The sequence below is a fragment of the Phyllopteryx taeniolatus genome, chromosome 14 (genome assembly GCF_024500385.1).
Source record: "Phyllopteryx taeniolatus isolate TA_2022b chromosome 14, UOR_Ptae_1.2, whole genome shotgun sequence".
NCBI classification, from domain to species: domain Eukaryota; kingdom Metazoa; phylum Chordata; class Actinopteri; order Syngnathiformes; family Syngnathidae; genus Phyllopteryx; species Phyllopteryx taeniolatus.
Window position 1 is genome coordinate 12655194 of NC_084515.1, and position 17671 is coordinate 12672864.

Sequence of the window (17671 nt, forward strand, 5' to 3'; positions counted from 1 at the left end):
GGGCTTTAGTTGGCGTTGAGTTTCAGGATTATTGTTGGAGGTTAGGCCCGTGGGCACATAATACAATATACTCCCAATAAATGTGGGCCACTGCTTGAAAATAAATTCATTCAAGACCATGTTTCAAAAAATGAGAAAACTCCATTGAAAGCTACGTTTTAGATGTCAAAAGTCTGCCACACGTAAGTCTATTAATGGTCAGGACAAGTTGCCTTTCACCGACTTGAATCTCAAAAGTTGCTTTTGTATGATTCAATTCCACCTGATAATGAAAGGAATAACCAGCACGCTGGGCAACGACATTCCAGTTGGAATTAGAGCCGGTGGGAGGGGTGGGTGAAAGGTTGGGAAAAGGAAAGGTGAAGGAGGACTCGAATTTGAAAATGGTATTTTGATGGGGACTTGTACAAAAAAGAGAGACGCAATTACTGTCAAGGGCTTTTTTTCCCAGAGAAAAACAGATGCTACAGTATTGCGGGGGAGCTCAGCAGTGTAAAATCGGCTTAATGCCGTCGTGTTTTGAATACATTCCACCTCGTAGTATTGGGATAGCTATAATGGCATCCCACTGGGGAGCTAAATGTTTGGCTTGGCTTCCTTTGTCTCCATAATCAAAAGAAGTCACAGCTCCTCCTCCCCAGCATTCAGTTCATACCGTGCTTCATTATGTTATCGATTCAAAAGTTTTGCTTTTCGCTACTGTGTCCGATGTTTATCAAGAAGTTACTGGGAGTGTTAAAAATGGCAGGCGTCTCTTGTTTGTCTTTTTTCAAACGGAGGAAACAAGTCATATGTAAATTATGTCTGTCTGTTTATTCTGGGCCTGGCTTCTCAGGGTGGCACATTGGAGCCTCCGCATCAGTGTTTGCCTTGTCCCCCGGCGACGTCAGCAGCCCTTCTCGTCTCCATGGGAACCCCTTTTTAATGTCAGCCGATCTGCATATCACCAGTGCACAAAGAGCGAGCGAGCGAGCCAAAGTGAGCGGAGAGGCAGAGAAGGCGAGCGGGAGGAGAAATTAAACAATGCCCTCACTGCAGTGTCCCTCAATGATGCAACTTTCGCCACAGTTTGTTTGAGTCCCTTGTAAAATTCCTTTTTTATTTCATTCCCTTTAGTGGGACTAACCCCAAAACCCAACCAAATTGTCTCGGTAGCGTCTCAGACAGATTGGATCTTGTTCATTTACCGCCAATGCGCGTGGGTGGAGCCTGGCAGGAAAGCTTGTTGACTTGCCATAGAGATTTTGTCCAATTGCTACCAAATTTCAACCACGTACACTAAGCAGATGTGTGACATGAGATTGCGACATTATCTCCAATTCAGCACCTGAAGGCCAGTTTTACCGAGCAACATGAAATTTGGTCGGCAACTCTATCGTGAGTCATCCTACAAAATAATCCATGCCCAAAAGACATGAAGTCTGACATTTTGGTTCAAAGCAGCGTGTTCTTCAACGAAAAGTCCAATTGCTACCAAATTTGGCCAGTATAGGTGATGTGAAATTGCGAGGAATTTGACTTTTCATGTTGTATGTTTGCTAGTTTTGACTGTTTCATACTCCTTTTTTTGACCGACAGTACAGTGTTTCATTATGTTTATGTTGTAGATTTTTCCTTTTTCGCTTTTTTTGGACTGCATGGTCTGATAAAAAGCTCAATCAATTAATCGATGGAGTTTAATGACTTTCCATACAACAAGAAACGAATGACGCAGCTCCATGAGGTCAGAGCAACATTGTATTTATCAAACGCTAACTCCAATCCTTGTCCCGCCCTCTCTCATTAGTACGCAGAGTCCCGCCCAGGTTCTCCATCCCGCCCACCAACCAGGAGGTGATGCCGGGAGGCAGCGTCAACTTGACGTGCGTGGCGGTGGGCTCGCCCATGCCCTACGTCAAGTGGATGATGGGCCTGAAGGAGCTAACCCGCGAGGAGGAGATGCCCATGGGACGCAACGTGCTGGAGGTCACCAACATCCGCGAGTCGGGCAACTACACCTGCGTGGCCATGTCCTCGCTGGGGATGATTGAAGCCACGGCGCAGGTCACGGTTAAAGGTGAGAGTCTGATGAATGTTTGTTTTTTTTAAAGTTACCCCGACACAGCTTGTCATGGGTGTATTCGCTGTTGGAGATTTTCCGAAGGCTCACCGAGATAGTATGAAGCAGCATTTTTAGGAACTGGTCAGGTGGGCTTCTGAGCTCACCCAGCTACTGGTCGAGCAGATTGGTCGTAATTAAAAATTTAAGAGTACACGGCGAGGAACGGCAAAAATAAACACACATGCTAACGTAGTCCTGTTGCCGCAGTTTTAAATTCCACAGTCTCCACTTCGCTATTTTCTTGGTGCGATACGGTTCATGTCCTTAACTAACAGACCCTCATTATCTTCCGTTGTTGCTGGATGCTAACTGGTCTGGCAGAGTCATAGTCATTGAAATAGTTCAGCGAGAACCAAAATAAACAATACGCATGTTATTAGTAACTTACCCTGTTGCTGTGGTAAATCGACAGTCTCCACTTTGCTGCAGCGCCCTGTTTCTTGCTGCCTCCAGTTTCCTATTGGATACACTTCATCTCCTAACCAACAGATCCTCATTATCCTCCATTGTTTTTGATTCTTGGAGTGTCTTGTTACAAATAATGCGCTCAATGCGTGATGGCTTTATAGTATTTTTAAGTGGCAAACCAACCACCCTAGGCTGTGCAGTGGAAAAGCAGCACTGGGAGTCAAGAAACTCATGCTGAAGGTCTGTATTCTTTCTTTTCAAAATGAGACACAATTTAATGGAACTCAGAATGCAATTTGTCTTCTTTTGGCTGGTTTTGTTTTGTTTCGGGGATAATGCCTTCCTGAGTCACGTCAAGGACGAGCTTATGAAACGCGCTTTTTCAGATCAACTACAAACGTCATGTCCTTCAGCTCCGAAATGAGCCAATAGCATGTCTGTGGCATGCTTTTGCCAAGGATCAAGAATTAAAGCAGCCAATGCTAATCTTTTTTAGCTCTGCCAAAGCCCCCCATTGCTCTCATGGTGACTGAGAGAACAGCCACCAGCGTGACGCTGACATGGGACTCTGGAAACCCGGAACCCGTGTCCTACTACATGATCCAGTACCGGGCCAAGGCGTCGGACAACGGCTTCCAGGAAGTGGAGGGTGTCGCCACCACCCGCTACAGCATCGGCGGCCTCAGCCCCTACTCCGAGTACGAGTTCCGCGTCATGGCCGTCAACAATATCGGCCGCGGGGCGCCGAGCGAGCCAGTGGCGACGCGCACGGGTGAGCAGGCCCCCTCGTCACCCCCGCTGCGTGTCCAAGCGCGCATGCTGAGCGCCACCACCATGCTGGTCCAGTGGGACCCGCCAGAGGAGCCAAATGGACACATCCGGGGCTTCCGCATCTACTACAGCTCGGACCACGCGGCGCCGCTCAGCGCCTGGCACAAGCACAACACAGACGACAGCAGTCTGACCACCATCTCCGGACTGACGCCCGACATCACCTACAGCCTCAGGGTGCTGGGCTTCACCTCCGTGGGGGACGGCCCACCCTCCGAGGTCCTTCAGGTCAAAACCCAACAGGGAGGTGAGTGTGCAAACTCCCCTGTCGGTCAGTCTTTGGTCATGTCCCGGTCTTCATTTCGCTTTTCTCTCAGTCCCGTCCCAGCCGTCGGGCTTCGAGGCTGAAACTGAGTTGGACACCCGCATTTTGCTGTCATGGTTGTGGCCCCTCCAGGACCCCATCATCAAGTACGAGCTGCAGTACTGGGAGGCCGGCACAGAAAACAAGGTTAGAAACAGAAGATCTACCTACTGGCCTGCATTACTTTTCCTGCTAAGGTTGAACATTTTCACTAAGATTGTGCAAATCCGGGATTTGCCTATAAACGCGTCTGAACTGCACTGAAAGTTTTGTGCGACATGCATATTTTTTTTTAATAATACGTTTGTGACTTGCTTTCTTAAAAAGATCAATAATTATAGCTAACTTTATTATAGTATTTAGTATTTTAACACCTCCACTGCCTCGGAAAGTTCAGCAAGCTATCAAGTGCTATATAGTACTTCAAACGCCGCTGTTGCTTTAAAGGGGCTCTGTATCTTCACCCACCCTAGTCGATCTTGTCAGGCGGAGAAACTCTGTGTGGGGACGGTGATTTTGTAGGTTAGATATATAGGCAGATAACTTAAGAATTACGTGGTTGTATAATTTTACACTTAAATAAAATACAATAAATACAAATATTTGTATAGAAGCTATTAAAAAGTACATTTTCCACAATATGTCCCGTTTAAGAATGTAAAAAAAAAAAGGTTTGGCCCAGGTGAGAGATTATGGGAAAATGTGACCTTGAATTTCCCACTGTGACTTTCAAAATGTTGAACTTTGCAGATACACGTGACCTTCGACCCGGCCGGCTCCTACGCCGTGGACGTCCTCAAGCCCGACACGGTCTACCGCTTCTCCCTAGCTGCCCGCTCCGAAATGGGCTTAGGCGTCTACACCCAGCCTATCGAGGCTCGCACTGCCCAGTCCAGTAAGTCAATCATCTTTTTGTTTTATTTGATCTCCTTGCTCCCACCGCTAACCGAATAGAAGTCGTCCGCCAGCCGGCCAAGGTCATCGCTTTTAACACGCAAAGTTGAGGTACTAAAGTGGCAGACAGCATGGTTTTACCCCAGTGTCAAAGTCAATTTGAGCACAGCATCGAATGTTGCCTGTGCGGCACCGTCCTTGTCAACAACACCAACAACTGTCCACCCACTTGAGGGCCAGGCTCTGTTGTTCAGCTTTCAAGGTAGGTTTTGTGTGCCCCCTCCACATGTCATTAGATCCACTTTGCAAGACTCCCACCAAGCATGTACTGCATGAATCCCTTTATGTTTTTCGATGCAATGGGCTGACTCGTCGTCAAGCTCTCAAAAGAAACCCCTGCAAAATGTATAGGGCCTTTTACATTTGGAAGAGAGAGAGCTACTATCTATCTTAAATTTGATCTCGGTTTCACGCCTCGTCTTTATCGCACACTCACTTTTTTTTGCCCTCGAGGCGCGTGTATTTCCCGTGTTTCCTGATTCGACTTTTGTCAAGAGAATAATAGGGGATAGATTTGAACGCCTAAATATTAAACAGAAGTTCTGCTCCGCTAATTTGACTTTAACCCATGAGAGGTTCTTAAATATTCACCTTCCCAAAACCTGCTGGAAAAATATTTATTAAAAAAAGTCCAATAATTACGTTTTTGGTTATTTTAATCATCTGAGGGCCAATATGTTGACATCAACAAACCAACACACTTTCGCTATTAGGCACCCTTGTGAGGCTGCATTCTTTGAAATGGGGAAAGGTAGCCACATTTGGTACACAAATGAATAGCCAAACATGAAAAACAAAACTTATTTTCATGAAACATCAATAGCTTCAAGAAGTATTTGCTTATTTTTATTTGGGTCAATGACTGGCAGCAACACTGAATTTCTAGCATAGCTCCAAGGCCCCCCCCCCAAAAAATGTACACATATACATATCAAATGCCAATTTTGCTTAAATTAGATTATAATACACAGTGTGGATGTGGACTTTCAGGTTTGATATATTGTCATGGGAAAACCTGAACTCTTAATAAACAAGAGAAAGGACAATCACAAATAAAAAAAGCTTTTGCAAGGACACAGTTCGAATACAACCAGATTGGGGACTGCTAAGAAGGGCCTAACTATTCCTGCTCAAGCGAAGTCATTTATACAAACACAAACCTGCAGTTATCTTCTGCAACCGGCAGTTATCTTCTGCCTTGACGCAACTGGCGCCCCCCCCCCCCCCCCCCCTCCAAACCCAGACATCATGCTTCGCCTCAGCAAAGTGATACCACAGTATCAAAGGGAGAGAACGAGACAGGAACATGGTGACATTTCTTATCCTCACACTAGAGCGCAGTTTATCTGATGTTATAATAAACAGAATAGAATACATTTATAGGTGCAATTTGTGCAAAGAAATATTTTCTAACAAATATATATTGAGACAAGCTTGCATACACACCATTATAAGACATCAAAAGCGACTCACTTAGTAGTTTAGGCGCAAGGCACCCTGGTGGAAAATGGTAAAAGGCGTGAAATGTTGCTGCATGCTTTGAAATGGGGGAAGTAGTGCATCTGGTGGATAAATGTAAATATTAGAAATTAAAATCTTACATCCACACCAACTTCAGTAGCGACACAAACGTACAAGTTCAGCGGGGAGCCCCCCTTGCAGAAAACAGATGTAAATTGTTACTGCATGCTTTAAATGGGGGAAAAGTAGCACCTTCTGGTGGAGACGTTTACAAATTAAAAGCGACATCAATAACGATGCCCACTCAGGTGTAAAATATTGGTACATGCTTTGAATACACAAACAAAAGTCCAAATTGTCATTATACAGCATTAGAAATAAGCATTTAGTAGTCGGCACATATTTTTATCACCAGGAACAAATGTTTGTTTGTGTTGCGTTACTATTTTAGGCTAATTTAAGAAACAAGAAAAAGATTCAAAATTACTCTTTAAAGGAATATCCTTGGGCCAATTTGAGAAGTATTCATTCAACGCAGCCAAAATAGCTCCCCCCAAAAAATCGGTGACAGGCACGATATGTCCCTCAGAGTTAATTAGTGTTGTCAGCTTCCCATTGGAGCTCACTGTTCATTGCGCTGCATCTTAAGACGGACACTTCACGGGCATGCTCATTTTATATCCCATCTTATTTCCCCTTTGCGGTGTTGAATAGGTGTTGTAATGAAGATCGATGCATGCATTGGTGTTACAATGCATACCTCTGGACTTGGGAGTTTTCTCGCCGTCGAGCAGCAGCTCCGCACTGACACGTTAGCGGCTTTCCGCATGTAGATAAAATCCCCGCCGCCACTACGCTGCTTCTCGGGCAACAATGTGCAAACATCACTTGACGCTCGTTCGCACCCTCGCTCGGTTGTTTGCTCGCTTCGCCGAGGGAGCAGCGGGAGAGGGATCGCAGTTCAGAGCAAATGACATCTTTATGGAAACACTGACCCGTAAAATTCTCCGGGATATTTTATATTCTGCTCCCCCCGTTGCCGTTTTTTTCACGGTCCTGCGTGTAAATGAAGTGCCACAACACACGCACTCAAACACACCCGTGCAGCAAAACTCTCAATCCAGGGGTGGCATCTTGGTGTCTGTGGAAGCTTTTTGTATTCATATTTCTTTAATTGCCAGGCACACAATGCACTTGTGATGGACAAACGTATTGGGACACAGCCCGTTAGTCAGTTGCTTGACATTTTGGACCAACTGAAAAGCAACAATTTGGTGAAAGCCCTTTTACTGTTACCACTGCACAAAAGTCCAATAGTATCTTGTGTAAAATTACATCTTGTGTAAAGTCATTGACTGTATTCGCCAGTGGCCTTTCACACAGACGTTGCGGCTTTGAGCATTTAGATTATTAGATGCAGCGGCACCAGGATCTGGGACAGTAACGCTTACTAGTCCTCTGAAGGCAGAGTTTGCCAGGGCTTGGTACCCCTTTTCAAAATGTATTACTACTCTTGATACAACCTCAGAAGATGGAAAACTACTCAGTCAATTTTGGTACTATTCATACATATCCACAAAAAAGGGGGCTCAACTGGTTATTATAAAGAGTAATTGCCCAATTGTTTACCCACCATTGGAATGTAACCATTTTTCCGCCCCCTGACCCAGTATTGCGGAACATCCTTATAAAATGGTAGCCTCCCGCTTCCGTTACGACTCCGATACTGGGTCAGCTTTGTACCCCCATTCCGGGTTTATGACGGCTCGGTTAATAGCTCAGAATGCAAATAATTGCATCAGTGCCGTTTCTAGAGAGTAGCAGAAATTGCCGTCAAATTATCACATTTGCTGATTTATTTATTCCTGTTCCGACTTGGAAGAAAAATTGCCAGCTTTGACGTTACACTCTCCATGTTGTGTTGATACAGAGCAGTGACAAACGTCAGTAAAATGATGTTGATGTTTACATTTGGTGTAAAAGGGGCTACAGCTTCAACGAGCTGACCTTGCCACTTGTCCCAATACTTTTGTCCATTTCCAACTCAAAAGATAACAAAAGCTTCTTTTTTTTGCCTTCAGTTTGCTTGTCTTTCAGTTTTTATTTTACATGTGCTTGATTCACCCCCACCCCACTCCCAACCCCTCTCTTGTGGTTGTGCCCCCCCCCCCCTCCCCATCCTTCACTCCCCTCCTCGCAGCCCCCTCGGCCCCCCCCCAGGATGTGCAACTGTTCAGCCTCAGCTCCACCAGCCTCAAGGTGAGTTGGGCGGCGCCGCCGGCCGGCCGCCGCCACGGCATCATCGTCAGCTACACGGTCAGCTACCAGGCGCTGAGCGGCGAGGACACGGAGCGCCACGAGGTGAGCGGCATCGGTGCCGCCGCCTCTGTCTACGTCATCCAGGACCTGGAGCGCTGGACCGAGTATCAAGTGTGGGTGCGTGCTCACACCGAGGCGGGCCCGGGCCCCGAGAGCGCCCCGGTGAAGATGAAAACCCAGCCGGATGGTAGGTTGATGCCAGTAGTACTGAAGTACGTACACTCTGTACTTAAGTAGAAGTAAAAATAAGAAGTGTAGAAAAGGTAAAAGTACTGATTCAACTCCTTAAACTCAAATAAAAAAAATACAGACTGTGAAATGTATATAAGTACAAAAGTTCAAAAGAATTTGCACTCTGAATTATATACAATATGTTTTGATAATGACATAATGTAAAAAAAAAAAAATAATTTTAAAGTTAACTTTTTCTAACATAGTAAACTGAGTAACAAAAAAATAGCAAATTAAAACAACTGAAAGAATGCACCTTACCTGTATGTGTTTTTCAGATTACACGGAGAATTTTTTTATGCCATAAGGCGGTTGTTGTTTTTTTACCAATCATTCTTGAATGCGACAACAATCAAACAATTCTCCTTAATAAGTCCATGGATGTATATCTTACTTCTCTGAATCTGTTGCCCTTGTTGTTAATGCTCCCTTGTTCACTTTCTTCCATTTTGCCACTGTCCCTGTTTTTTCCGCCTTATACGAGACTGCAAGATCTCAATCAAACAAGATCTTCAACTGCAGTTGACTGTACCGCTCTCTGTTTACGTCTTTTTTGCATTGTGTCATCATCCGTCGATGTTACAAAAAGTAACAAGCATGCAAGTGAGTCAGATGTAGAAAGTAGGGGTTGAATCGGCTCGTCGATGAGTCGAGACTACTACTCCGCATCGACGTGTGACGCTTGAAGTCGACTAATCGTTAATCACGTGTATTTTTCATATCGTCTTCCAATCGGCTAATTTGCGGAGGACTTTCAACTCGCCCGTCTGCTGCCGTCGCCGGACTACGAAAGTCTATACGGCAGTGAAATGTCTGACCATTAAGGCGACAGTCTTCCTACATCTGCGTGGGTCCGAGTTCAAAAATAGGCGGGTTGCAGACCAGCATGGTGGTTAGCCTCACTAGCTTCAGCTATTCCGATTGCTGCTAGTTTTAAAAGATTAATGCAGATGAATTAAGATTAAAGATTAATATCAGCAGTATTTAAAACTTTATATGCGTGACCAAAATGTGTCCAATAAATCACAGACGGCAACTGTCTACTAACAAAATCTTAATTCATCATCGAAGTTGAATCGCGATTAGCTCAAATACATTAAAAGCACAAGTGAAATAGAACAAGAAATGCAAAATATTTTGGGGGCCTGGCTATTATGGCGCGTATTATGCTATGCTATGCTATGCTATGGAACATGCAGAGAAACATGCGCAGTACTGCCACTAATTACAACTACAATTAGCAAAGTGGTAAGTTATAGTTTTCATGTTTTTTTTAAATTTGTTTCTGTGCCTGTCCATGGTGCAAAAAAGGTTTGGGGCGACTCTATAGTGCTGAAAAAATATCAATGACGTCATGGATTAATCGACTGGACTCCCATTACATCATAGTCGACTGGAAAAAATCTTTAGTCCTTCAACCCCTTGTAGAAAGTACAGATAATGGTTAACAAATGTAGGAAGGAAAACATAAGATAAATAATTAAGTAAGGATACCTGAAAAATCTACTTGCAGGTAAGTACAGTAACAAAGTGGCACGGGTTGACGCAAATAAGATGCAAGACGTGTCCTTTCCCGCTTCTTCTTCTTCTTCTTTGTGTCTTTTGTCTTTGTTGATCAATAACAAGCTAATGAGGCGCTCCTGTAGCCGCGAGGGGTGCCATGTTGGTATTTTCCCTTTTTGTTCTTGTTTCAGCTTTTTAAAATGTATTGCAGGTTATGTCTCATCACCTCGGGACTTCTGTGTCACTTCCCTCTTTCACTGTTGATACACCATCCAGGTTATAAAGTGGAGCACCGTGCTCCCTTGCTCCCTCTTCTTCTTCGTTTGTGTGCTGCTCCTTAGAGAAATCAGCCTGTAATGAATGTTTTTTGAAGTTCAGCTTATTTTCACGCCATCACTGCACCCACATGCTGGCCCACATTCTCGCAAGTCCAAAAGTTTCTGTTGATCCGCCGCCAACGCCGCTGCTTCTTTCTTTTTTCTTTTTTTTTTAAATCAGTTGTTTCTCTCATCAAAGCACAGCAAAAATCACAAACTCAGCGTTTTGTCGACTTTCTTTTCCCTCCCCAGTGCCGGGAGCGCCGCCCCGGAAGCTGGAGGCCGAGGCGGTCAACTCCACCGCCATCCGCGTGACCTGGAAGCCGCCGCTGCAGAGCAAGCAGCACGGCCAGATCCGAGGCTACCAGGTGGCCTACACGCTGGTGGAGAACGGCGAGCCGCGCGGGCAGCCCAACATCCTGGACGTGGTCTTGGCGGAGGAGCAGGTACCTTGTCTCCGGCTGTGCGATGTCCATTTTTTTTCATGTTCAATTTCCCGCCGCTTCCACTCTCGATGTGGGCACGCTTCAGTTCCCTCCCCCCTACACACACACACACACACACACACACACAAAATTGTCTCTGTCCACTTCCCTCTTCATTTTCTCTTCACATATGACATTTAACTTGAAATTGCCTCTCACATCTTTATAATGTAAAAAAAAAAAAAAAAAACATCCATTGATAGTCTCCCCACAGTCATAGCTGCACATGTGTTTTCTTTGAGGATTTTCACACTCACTGCCTTGTGTTGCCATCTATGTAACCAGTGTAACTAACACATTTAATGTACACTGGTACCTTGATAAAGACATACAGTAATGGTACAATTCAATATAATGTCAAGAAGAACATAATTAAATATAATGTAAAGAATAAAAGAGTTTTTGCCACATTTTTTACTTCAGTTCGAAGGACATTGTGCTGCTCCTTCTTGCGTGCGCACTTGGCCACCTGGGGGCAGTATGATGCAGACATACGGATATACTTGCAGCCCATCAAAACTCCTCAGTAAGCCGCAATAATAATAATCGTTCTTTGCAGAGGATAATGCTTATGCGAGTATTGTTATGTCTTTCTACTTCTGTTGCTATGGCGTTTGGCATTGTTTGTTAGCATTAAGCTAAACGGACTTATCTAAAGCAAAGCTATTTGGTTGTTTGGTATACAGCATGTGTAATTCTCTTTGTGTGGTGTTTAGTTTGACAGTAAACCTCAACTGGGCTTAGGGTTAGTAGAAATGAACAGCTTGAAACTCCCTCTTTGAAAAATTGTTTACTGTCTGCCAAACTGCTGCTTGTTGTGAGTTGAGTTGAGTTCACTGCCACCATACAGCGCTCATCTTGCAAATTTTGTCAAAGCAAAAAAAATTATTTAAAAATGAAAAACAGCTCTTTATGTCAGTACACTGTAAAGTGAGCTGGCTTTGATTTTGAAAGCAACCACCTGTTTTAATGTGATGGTAGACACAGAACAGCTCAATACGGTATGGCGAATAATATAGAATGAATGGAATGCGCACGGGAATGTGAGCTGCCACACTTGAAGGCGTCCCCCTTTTTTTTTTTTTTTTGACATCTCGCGGTTGGCTCTAATTAGCAAGATTTGCTGTTGGTCATTTGGTGCGCGTGTCTCTCTGTCTAGGCTGCTTTGATTGTTACGACAACCACCCATTTTTTTAAATGTAATAAATAAAAATAATCTCTCTGCTATCTCAAATGAACTTAATTGGTGGGTTTTGTCATTTGGTACATGTGTTTCCCTGTCCAGGCTGCTCAGTACAATATGGCTAAGAAGGAAAAAAGGGAATGTACGCCTGTTCTGAAAGCATTTACACTATGCACTGCATTATTCATAGCAAGCCCCAATAAAAAAAACAACTCTGTTTGTCCTGCTGAGTGCTAACATTAACGGGAACACGCATTCTCTCGCCGCCCTCTGCCGCCTCTGGAAAAACATAAAATTTTTCATACGCGCTCTCGCCAGCCTGCATTGCGGGGGTAGCGGTCCGCTTCCCTGGCAAATAAATCCTGCCGCGCCCTTGAGAGGGGGGGCGGGGGGGGCTATTAACCCTCATTAGCAATGGTAAATATCCCGCCGTCTTCACCCAATCGCAGACTGCCAAGGTCAACTGAGTAAGTAGAATCTTTTTACCCAATAGGACATCCTTTTATAAAAGGTAGAATGCAAATTGTTGGTACAGACAAATGTAGGCGTATAATTATCATCATTAATTGCAGGGCAGCTCAGGGTCAAGTGTGAAGGCCCTGGCAGGATAAATAGCAAGGTTAGTAAGTCGCAAAATAACCCACGATACGACTTGAATTGCGCGATATCATATTCGATAACAACGAATTAGTCATTTATACATTCATATATTTTCGGCACTTGTGCATCGACACCATATTTTTATTCGCCGTCATCTCTGTTAAGTGAAATATTTTAGTGCTTATGCTTTACTTATCTAACAGTTTCATCATGTTTAGGCAGACTTATGCAGAACATGACAAATATGTTTTTATTCATCTATATTTTACCACACCGTCAGATAAAAAGATAGGCAACCCCACAACCCATATTGATATTTTTTCCGCAGAAATTGCTGTTACATTAAATGCTTTTTAAGGTTTTGGTTGAGTTACGCAGTATATCGTCAAACAAATTTTCACTGGTAATTTCTATTGACATTTGACGAGTTTGTATCGATACACATCGATATTTTTTGCATTCTCTGTTACAATAAAAATCTTGGAATTTTTAGTTACACAATATGTAATAAAACACATTTTCATTGGTTAGTTTGTATAGATATTTGACCCTTGTGTATCGATATCATACTGTCAGAGAAACAATGCGAGACCTCACGATGTTGATATTTACATTAAATTTTTAATCATTTTTAGGTGGAATTATGCAGTGAATCATCAAACATGTTTTCTTTGGAATTCGAGTCCACATTGATATATTTTTTCCGCACGCAGTGATGACAGTACATGGAGGAAAATACTGACATCATATTAAAAGGCCCAAATTATTTAAAAGCACATATTTGTTGCTTGAATATCGATAGTGTATCATAAGAGAACAATTCCGTGATATGGATATTTTGATCCACTCCTATTAAATTGCGAGCACATAGTCTCAGTCGGGCCACTTTTAGTTTGGGCTGCAAATAAGAAGATGGCGACTTCTTGCCTGAGCGTGATCCTGCCTGGTTAAACCCGTCGTGACCCCGACAGTCGTGCCTGACAGCTCTGGTTTGTGCCAGCTACACACAATTAACACATTTAGCAAATTGCACACTTGAGCCAGTCCTGACGACGCCTGTCTCGCTCTCTCAAACCTGTTGTTCCCTCCTCTGGCGGCTCTCTATCTCGCAGTCTGTTTCCCTTTTTCTTTTTTCTCCCCCCCCCCCCCCACTCCACAAGCCGTTAGCGTCATTCCAAGAGGGCCTTTGCGTGCAAGTCGGTTCCCCTCGATTTAGTCATCTCGAGCGGGCGACCTGCACGGGCCTGCCCGGACGTCAAGGGAAGGACCACACAGCCAGCCAAAAACAAAATAGTGCTCCGGCGGCCGTTTTCTCACCCAACCGTCTCCCCCACGTAGTCTCTCCCCTCCCAAACGGCAACCGTGCTGACACAGCACACAAACAACCTTTTATTAGGATTAATTAAAAAACCACTTCCCTTATGTTGCGGGTCACATTGACCATTTTTAAAGTTTACAATTCTTTTCTATGAAAGAAAAATGAGGGGGGGTTTTCTTACCGTTTTGTTCTGTTTGTTAAATTTTTTAATTTACGTTATATTGATTTTTCTTTTTAAATTAGAAGGGCCTTGTTTTCTTTTAAATGTTAAGTCAAATTAAAATACATTTATTTTTTTTAACATATTTTAAAATATTTTCTATAAATACCAAAACCACAAAACATTATATAAATATGTAAATATTTTTTAAATTATGTTTTAAGATTTGATTTAATTTTTATTTTCGTATGTTAAATATTTTGACAGTAACACAATCCTCCTGTCATGTTGCGGGTTAAATTGACCCATTTTAAACAACAACAACAATCCTCCATTATTGTTTGAGTTTATAAAAACATTTTGTAATTGTTTAAATTTGTTACTTCTTGTTATTGTATTTATGTATTTATTTATTATTAGGAGTCTTGTTCTTATTATTTTTTTATTTACATGGTATATGAAAATTAATCTACGTGACCTTATTCCTTCATTTTTTTAAATAATTTGTATTTATTTTTTATTATTATTATTTATCATTCAATTATATTGATCCGGCAATGACACAAGGGTTTGCAAAGTGGGGCGGAAATGTCACATGTACTGCACAGTATACAATCGACGGTTAAACGTCCCACGGGTCACATTGATCCTTGAACATTTTTGGCATACCAAAGAGAATCGAATTCAAAAGGAGAGTTTAAAACATCCTTTGAATTGATCTAACATGTACACAAACGTTCGTGCGATTGGATGGCGGATTTTGTCTGCGACGCCATCACCTCTCCCTCCCCTCTTATCTGTAGCTGCCGCTCAGCGCAATGCTACAAGGACCGCTTTGTGTGTGTGCGTGCATGTGTGTGTGCGTGGGTGCTACAAGCACCTCTTTTCAAGCCCCAGCCCACACAGCACCCTCAATTTCCATTCTAATTTTAAACCAAGAGGCCAGCGCTAACAGCGCAATGCTATCAAACCCTTTTTCCCCACTATGACGGACGGGGGCCACTTCCACTGCTTTGCACACTCCCGCTAACCTTTAGGCAATTCACACCTGCGATAAAAGCCCCTTTCCCAGTGCGCGGTACTTACTTGGCTCTACTTGCTCGCGCTTTTTTTTAACCACTGAAAAGGTCAGCTGGGGTTCGAAATGTGACAATGAAGAACCAGGGATACCCATAAACATGAATGCTAATGTTCACTTAAGGCTGCAGTGCACTGCTCCACAGTCTCTACTTTGTTGCAGTGCTCCATTTTTATTTTTTTTATCGGCCCACCCCCCTCCACTGGTAGCGATCCGCGCATGCTAATGTTAGCCTACCCCGTTGCTGCAGTGTCATGCTCCACAGTCTCCATTTTCTCATTGCCCCACCACTGTTGGTCGTTCATTGTTCAGGAAGATTGTCACTTTCAACAATACGCAGCTAGAATTGTCAACCATAAACAAAGTTAGCTAACCCTGTTGTGGCATTGTTGTTGTTGTTTTTTGCACCAGTCTCTACTTTGTTCCAGCGATCAACACCCTCCTTTTCATTTTGTAATGGAGAATTCATCAAAGACAACTAAATGATTTATCCTACGTAGAACCCATTCAGTTTCGGTGCATGAATCCATGAATTCCAAGCCAGCAATTTCCTTGCCTTTTCATGAATAATGCAAAGTAAGGACAAGGCCAATGTTGGCGAGCATGTTTTTGAAGGTGGTCAACCTAGGTGGTAAACTACATTAGAATTGGCAGGCGCACTGCACTCTATCATACGTTTATCAATAACAGCCATCGGAAAATCCTGCGCTTTGTGCTTGAATGCATTAGCCCTTGTGTTTTTCTATACTTACTGCCCATGTTCGCCCACATTCAGCACCCGCTTTCTCAGCTCCATTTTTCTTGACCGTTCATGCGTTTGGGCAGTTCACGCATGTTTATGCTGGCTCTCGTGTGTCTGTGTGTGTGTGTGTGTGTGTGGAGGAGGGGGTGAGGGGTGACTGTGTGTGTGTGTGTGTGTGTGTGTGTGTGTGTTTCGCTTCACCGCCCCTGATAGGAGTTGAATAGAAATGGAAAAGAAAAAAAGAGCACCTCAGCCCGTTTCACTCCATCAATCATGACAGCTCCTCTTCCACACCACTCGTCACGCCGCCGCCACCTCGCTCTCATTTTGATAGCCGCAAATCTCAGCCCGTGTCATCACATTTGCATCCGTCGGCGGCGATGACGCTTATCGGCTCGCGGTGGCGTCGGAAATCTAAATGTGCGCCAGGGTAATTTATTTATTTAGTCTCGCCTCGAGGTTAGGCACGAAGAGATTCAAGACAAGGCCGGAAGCTGAAGGGAAACAAATGATGCAATTAGGTACCGCGCCTCACACTGAGAGGTGTTCCTAATATTTTGGTTGCTAAAAGACCAAGCCCAGCGGCGAATAGCAAAAAAACTGCAAGTGAAATGTTTAGAATTGCCCATATTTGTGGTTATGTAAAACTAAATAGTATTTCACCTAAAATGTACAGCAACATAAATGTTAAATAAAAATTGTACCGAAATAAAGATTAAACGCAAATGTATTGTACTTGAGTTCAAATACAACGGAACTGTACTTGGGTAGTGATTCTTTTACATACCACTAGAGGGAGCCCATGTGCCATCACACTCTGAGAATCACGGACCTCTATTAATTATAATAGTTTCATCTGTAAATATCCCACTAACTATGATCGTAAAAGACTTTTATATAATTTAAAACTCATTTTACAACATTACCCTTACAAATAAATGGTATAAATACATTGGAAATATACATGTACTCCATAACATCCACTTATAACCCTGGCTAAACTCGGCTCCTCCCTGGCATACAAAGATGTTAGTCTCTCACTTGACGTACTTCCTTGACACCAATTCATGTTTGAGCATAGGTACCACAGAATGAACCACCAATAGGTGACTTTGTGATTCGGTTCACTGTATACACAAACCAAATTTTAGCATCGTAACCGGGTTTTTAAAATGCGAGAGATCCCACTCATGACGAGGGGGGGGATCCCCATGTGTGTGCTTACTCCTCTTGCAGTGCGCGGTGTACTCCAGATGACCAACACAGCACACCACACACACGTAACGCTGTCTGTCGTAATACCAAGACTGAACTGTGAGACGCGGCGAAATCCCAAACGCTTGCGTTCCATTTCAATTTCAATGGCAGCCATTTCAGGCAGCAAATTGGTTGGGCCACACTGAGTATTCATATTTTGGAGGTCATAATTTTAGTAACATCGCACGTCCTCGTCGTGTCATTCAGCAGCGCTTTCTCTCCCGTTTAGTCCTGCCCACCGACTCCCAACATTCTTAATCCCAATCCCCGACTCCTCACCGTGACCTCCCCGACGCCGCCCATCAGTCAACTTGGCCCACGAGTTGTTGAACTACGCAGCGGATTTGCCGGTAAACGGCAAGCGTTCGCATTCCGCACGGACGGGTTTTGATGTCGGGGCGCGAGTACAGTGGCGCTGG

At 43.7% G+C, this 17671-nt stretch overlaps 1 protein-coding gene across 14 annotated transcripts in view; it reads left to right on the top strand.

Moving 5' to 3' along the window:
- The window catches only part of LOC133489162 (receptor-type tyrosine-protein phosphatase F-like), a 212041-nt gene that overhangs the window by 135580 nt on the left and 58790 nt on the right, over nucleotides 1-17671 (top strand). For 8 of the 14 annotated variants that reach the window (XM_061797976.1, XM_061797975.1, XM_061797979.1 and 5 more), the window contains 6 exons: nucleotides 1787-2056; nucleotides 3006-3587; nucleotides 3658-3791; nucleotides 4395-4539; nucleotides 8260-8565; nucleotides 10682-10875. In XM_061797976.1, the coding sequence (XP_061653960.1) occupies nucleotides 1787-2056; nucleotides 3006-3587; nucleotides 3658-3791; nucleotides 4395-4539; nucleotides 8260-8565; nucleotides 10682-10875 (1631 nt within the window). The remainder of the gene's footprint in view (nucleotides 1-1786; nucleotides 2057-3005; nucleotides 3588-3657; nucleotides 3792-4394; nucleotides 4540-8259; nucleotides 8566-10681; nucleotides 10876-17671) is intronic. The other 6 variants (XM_061797981.1, XM_061797984.1, XM_061797988.1 and 3 more) reach the window with 1 other exon arrangement.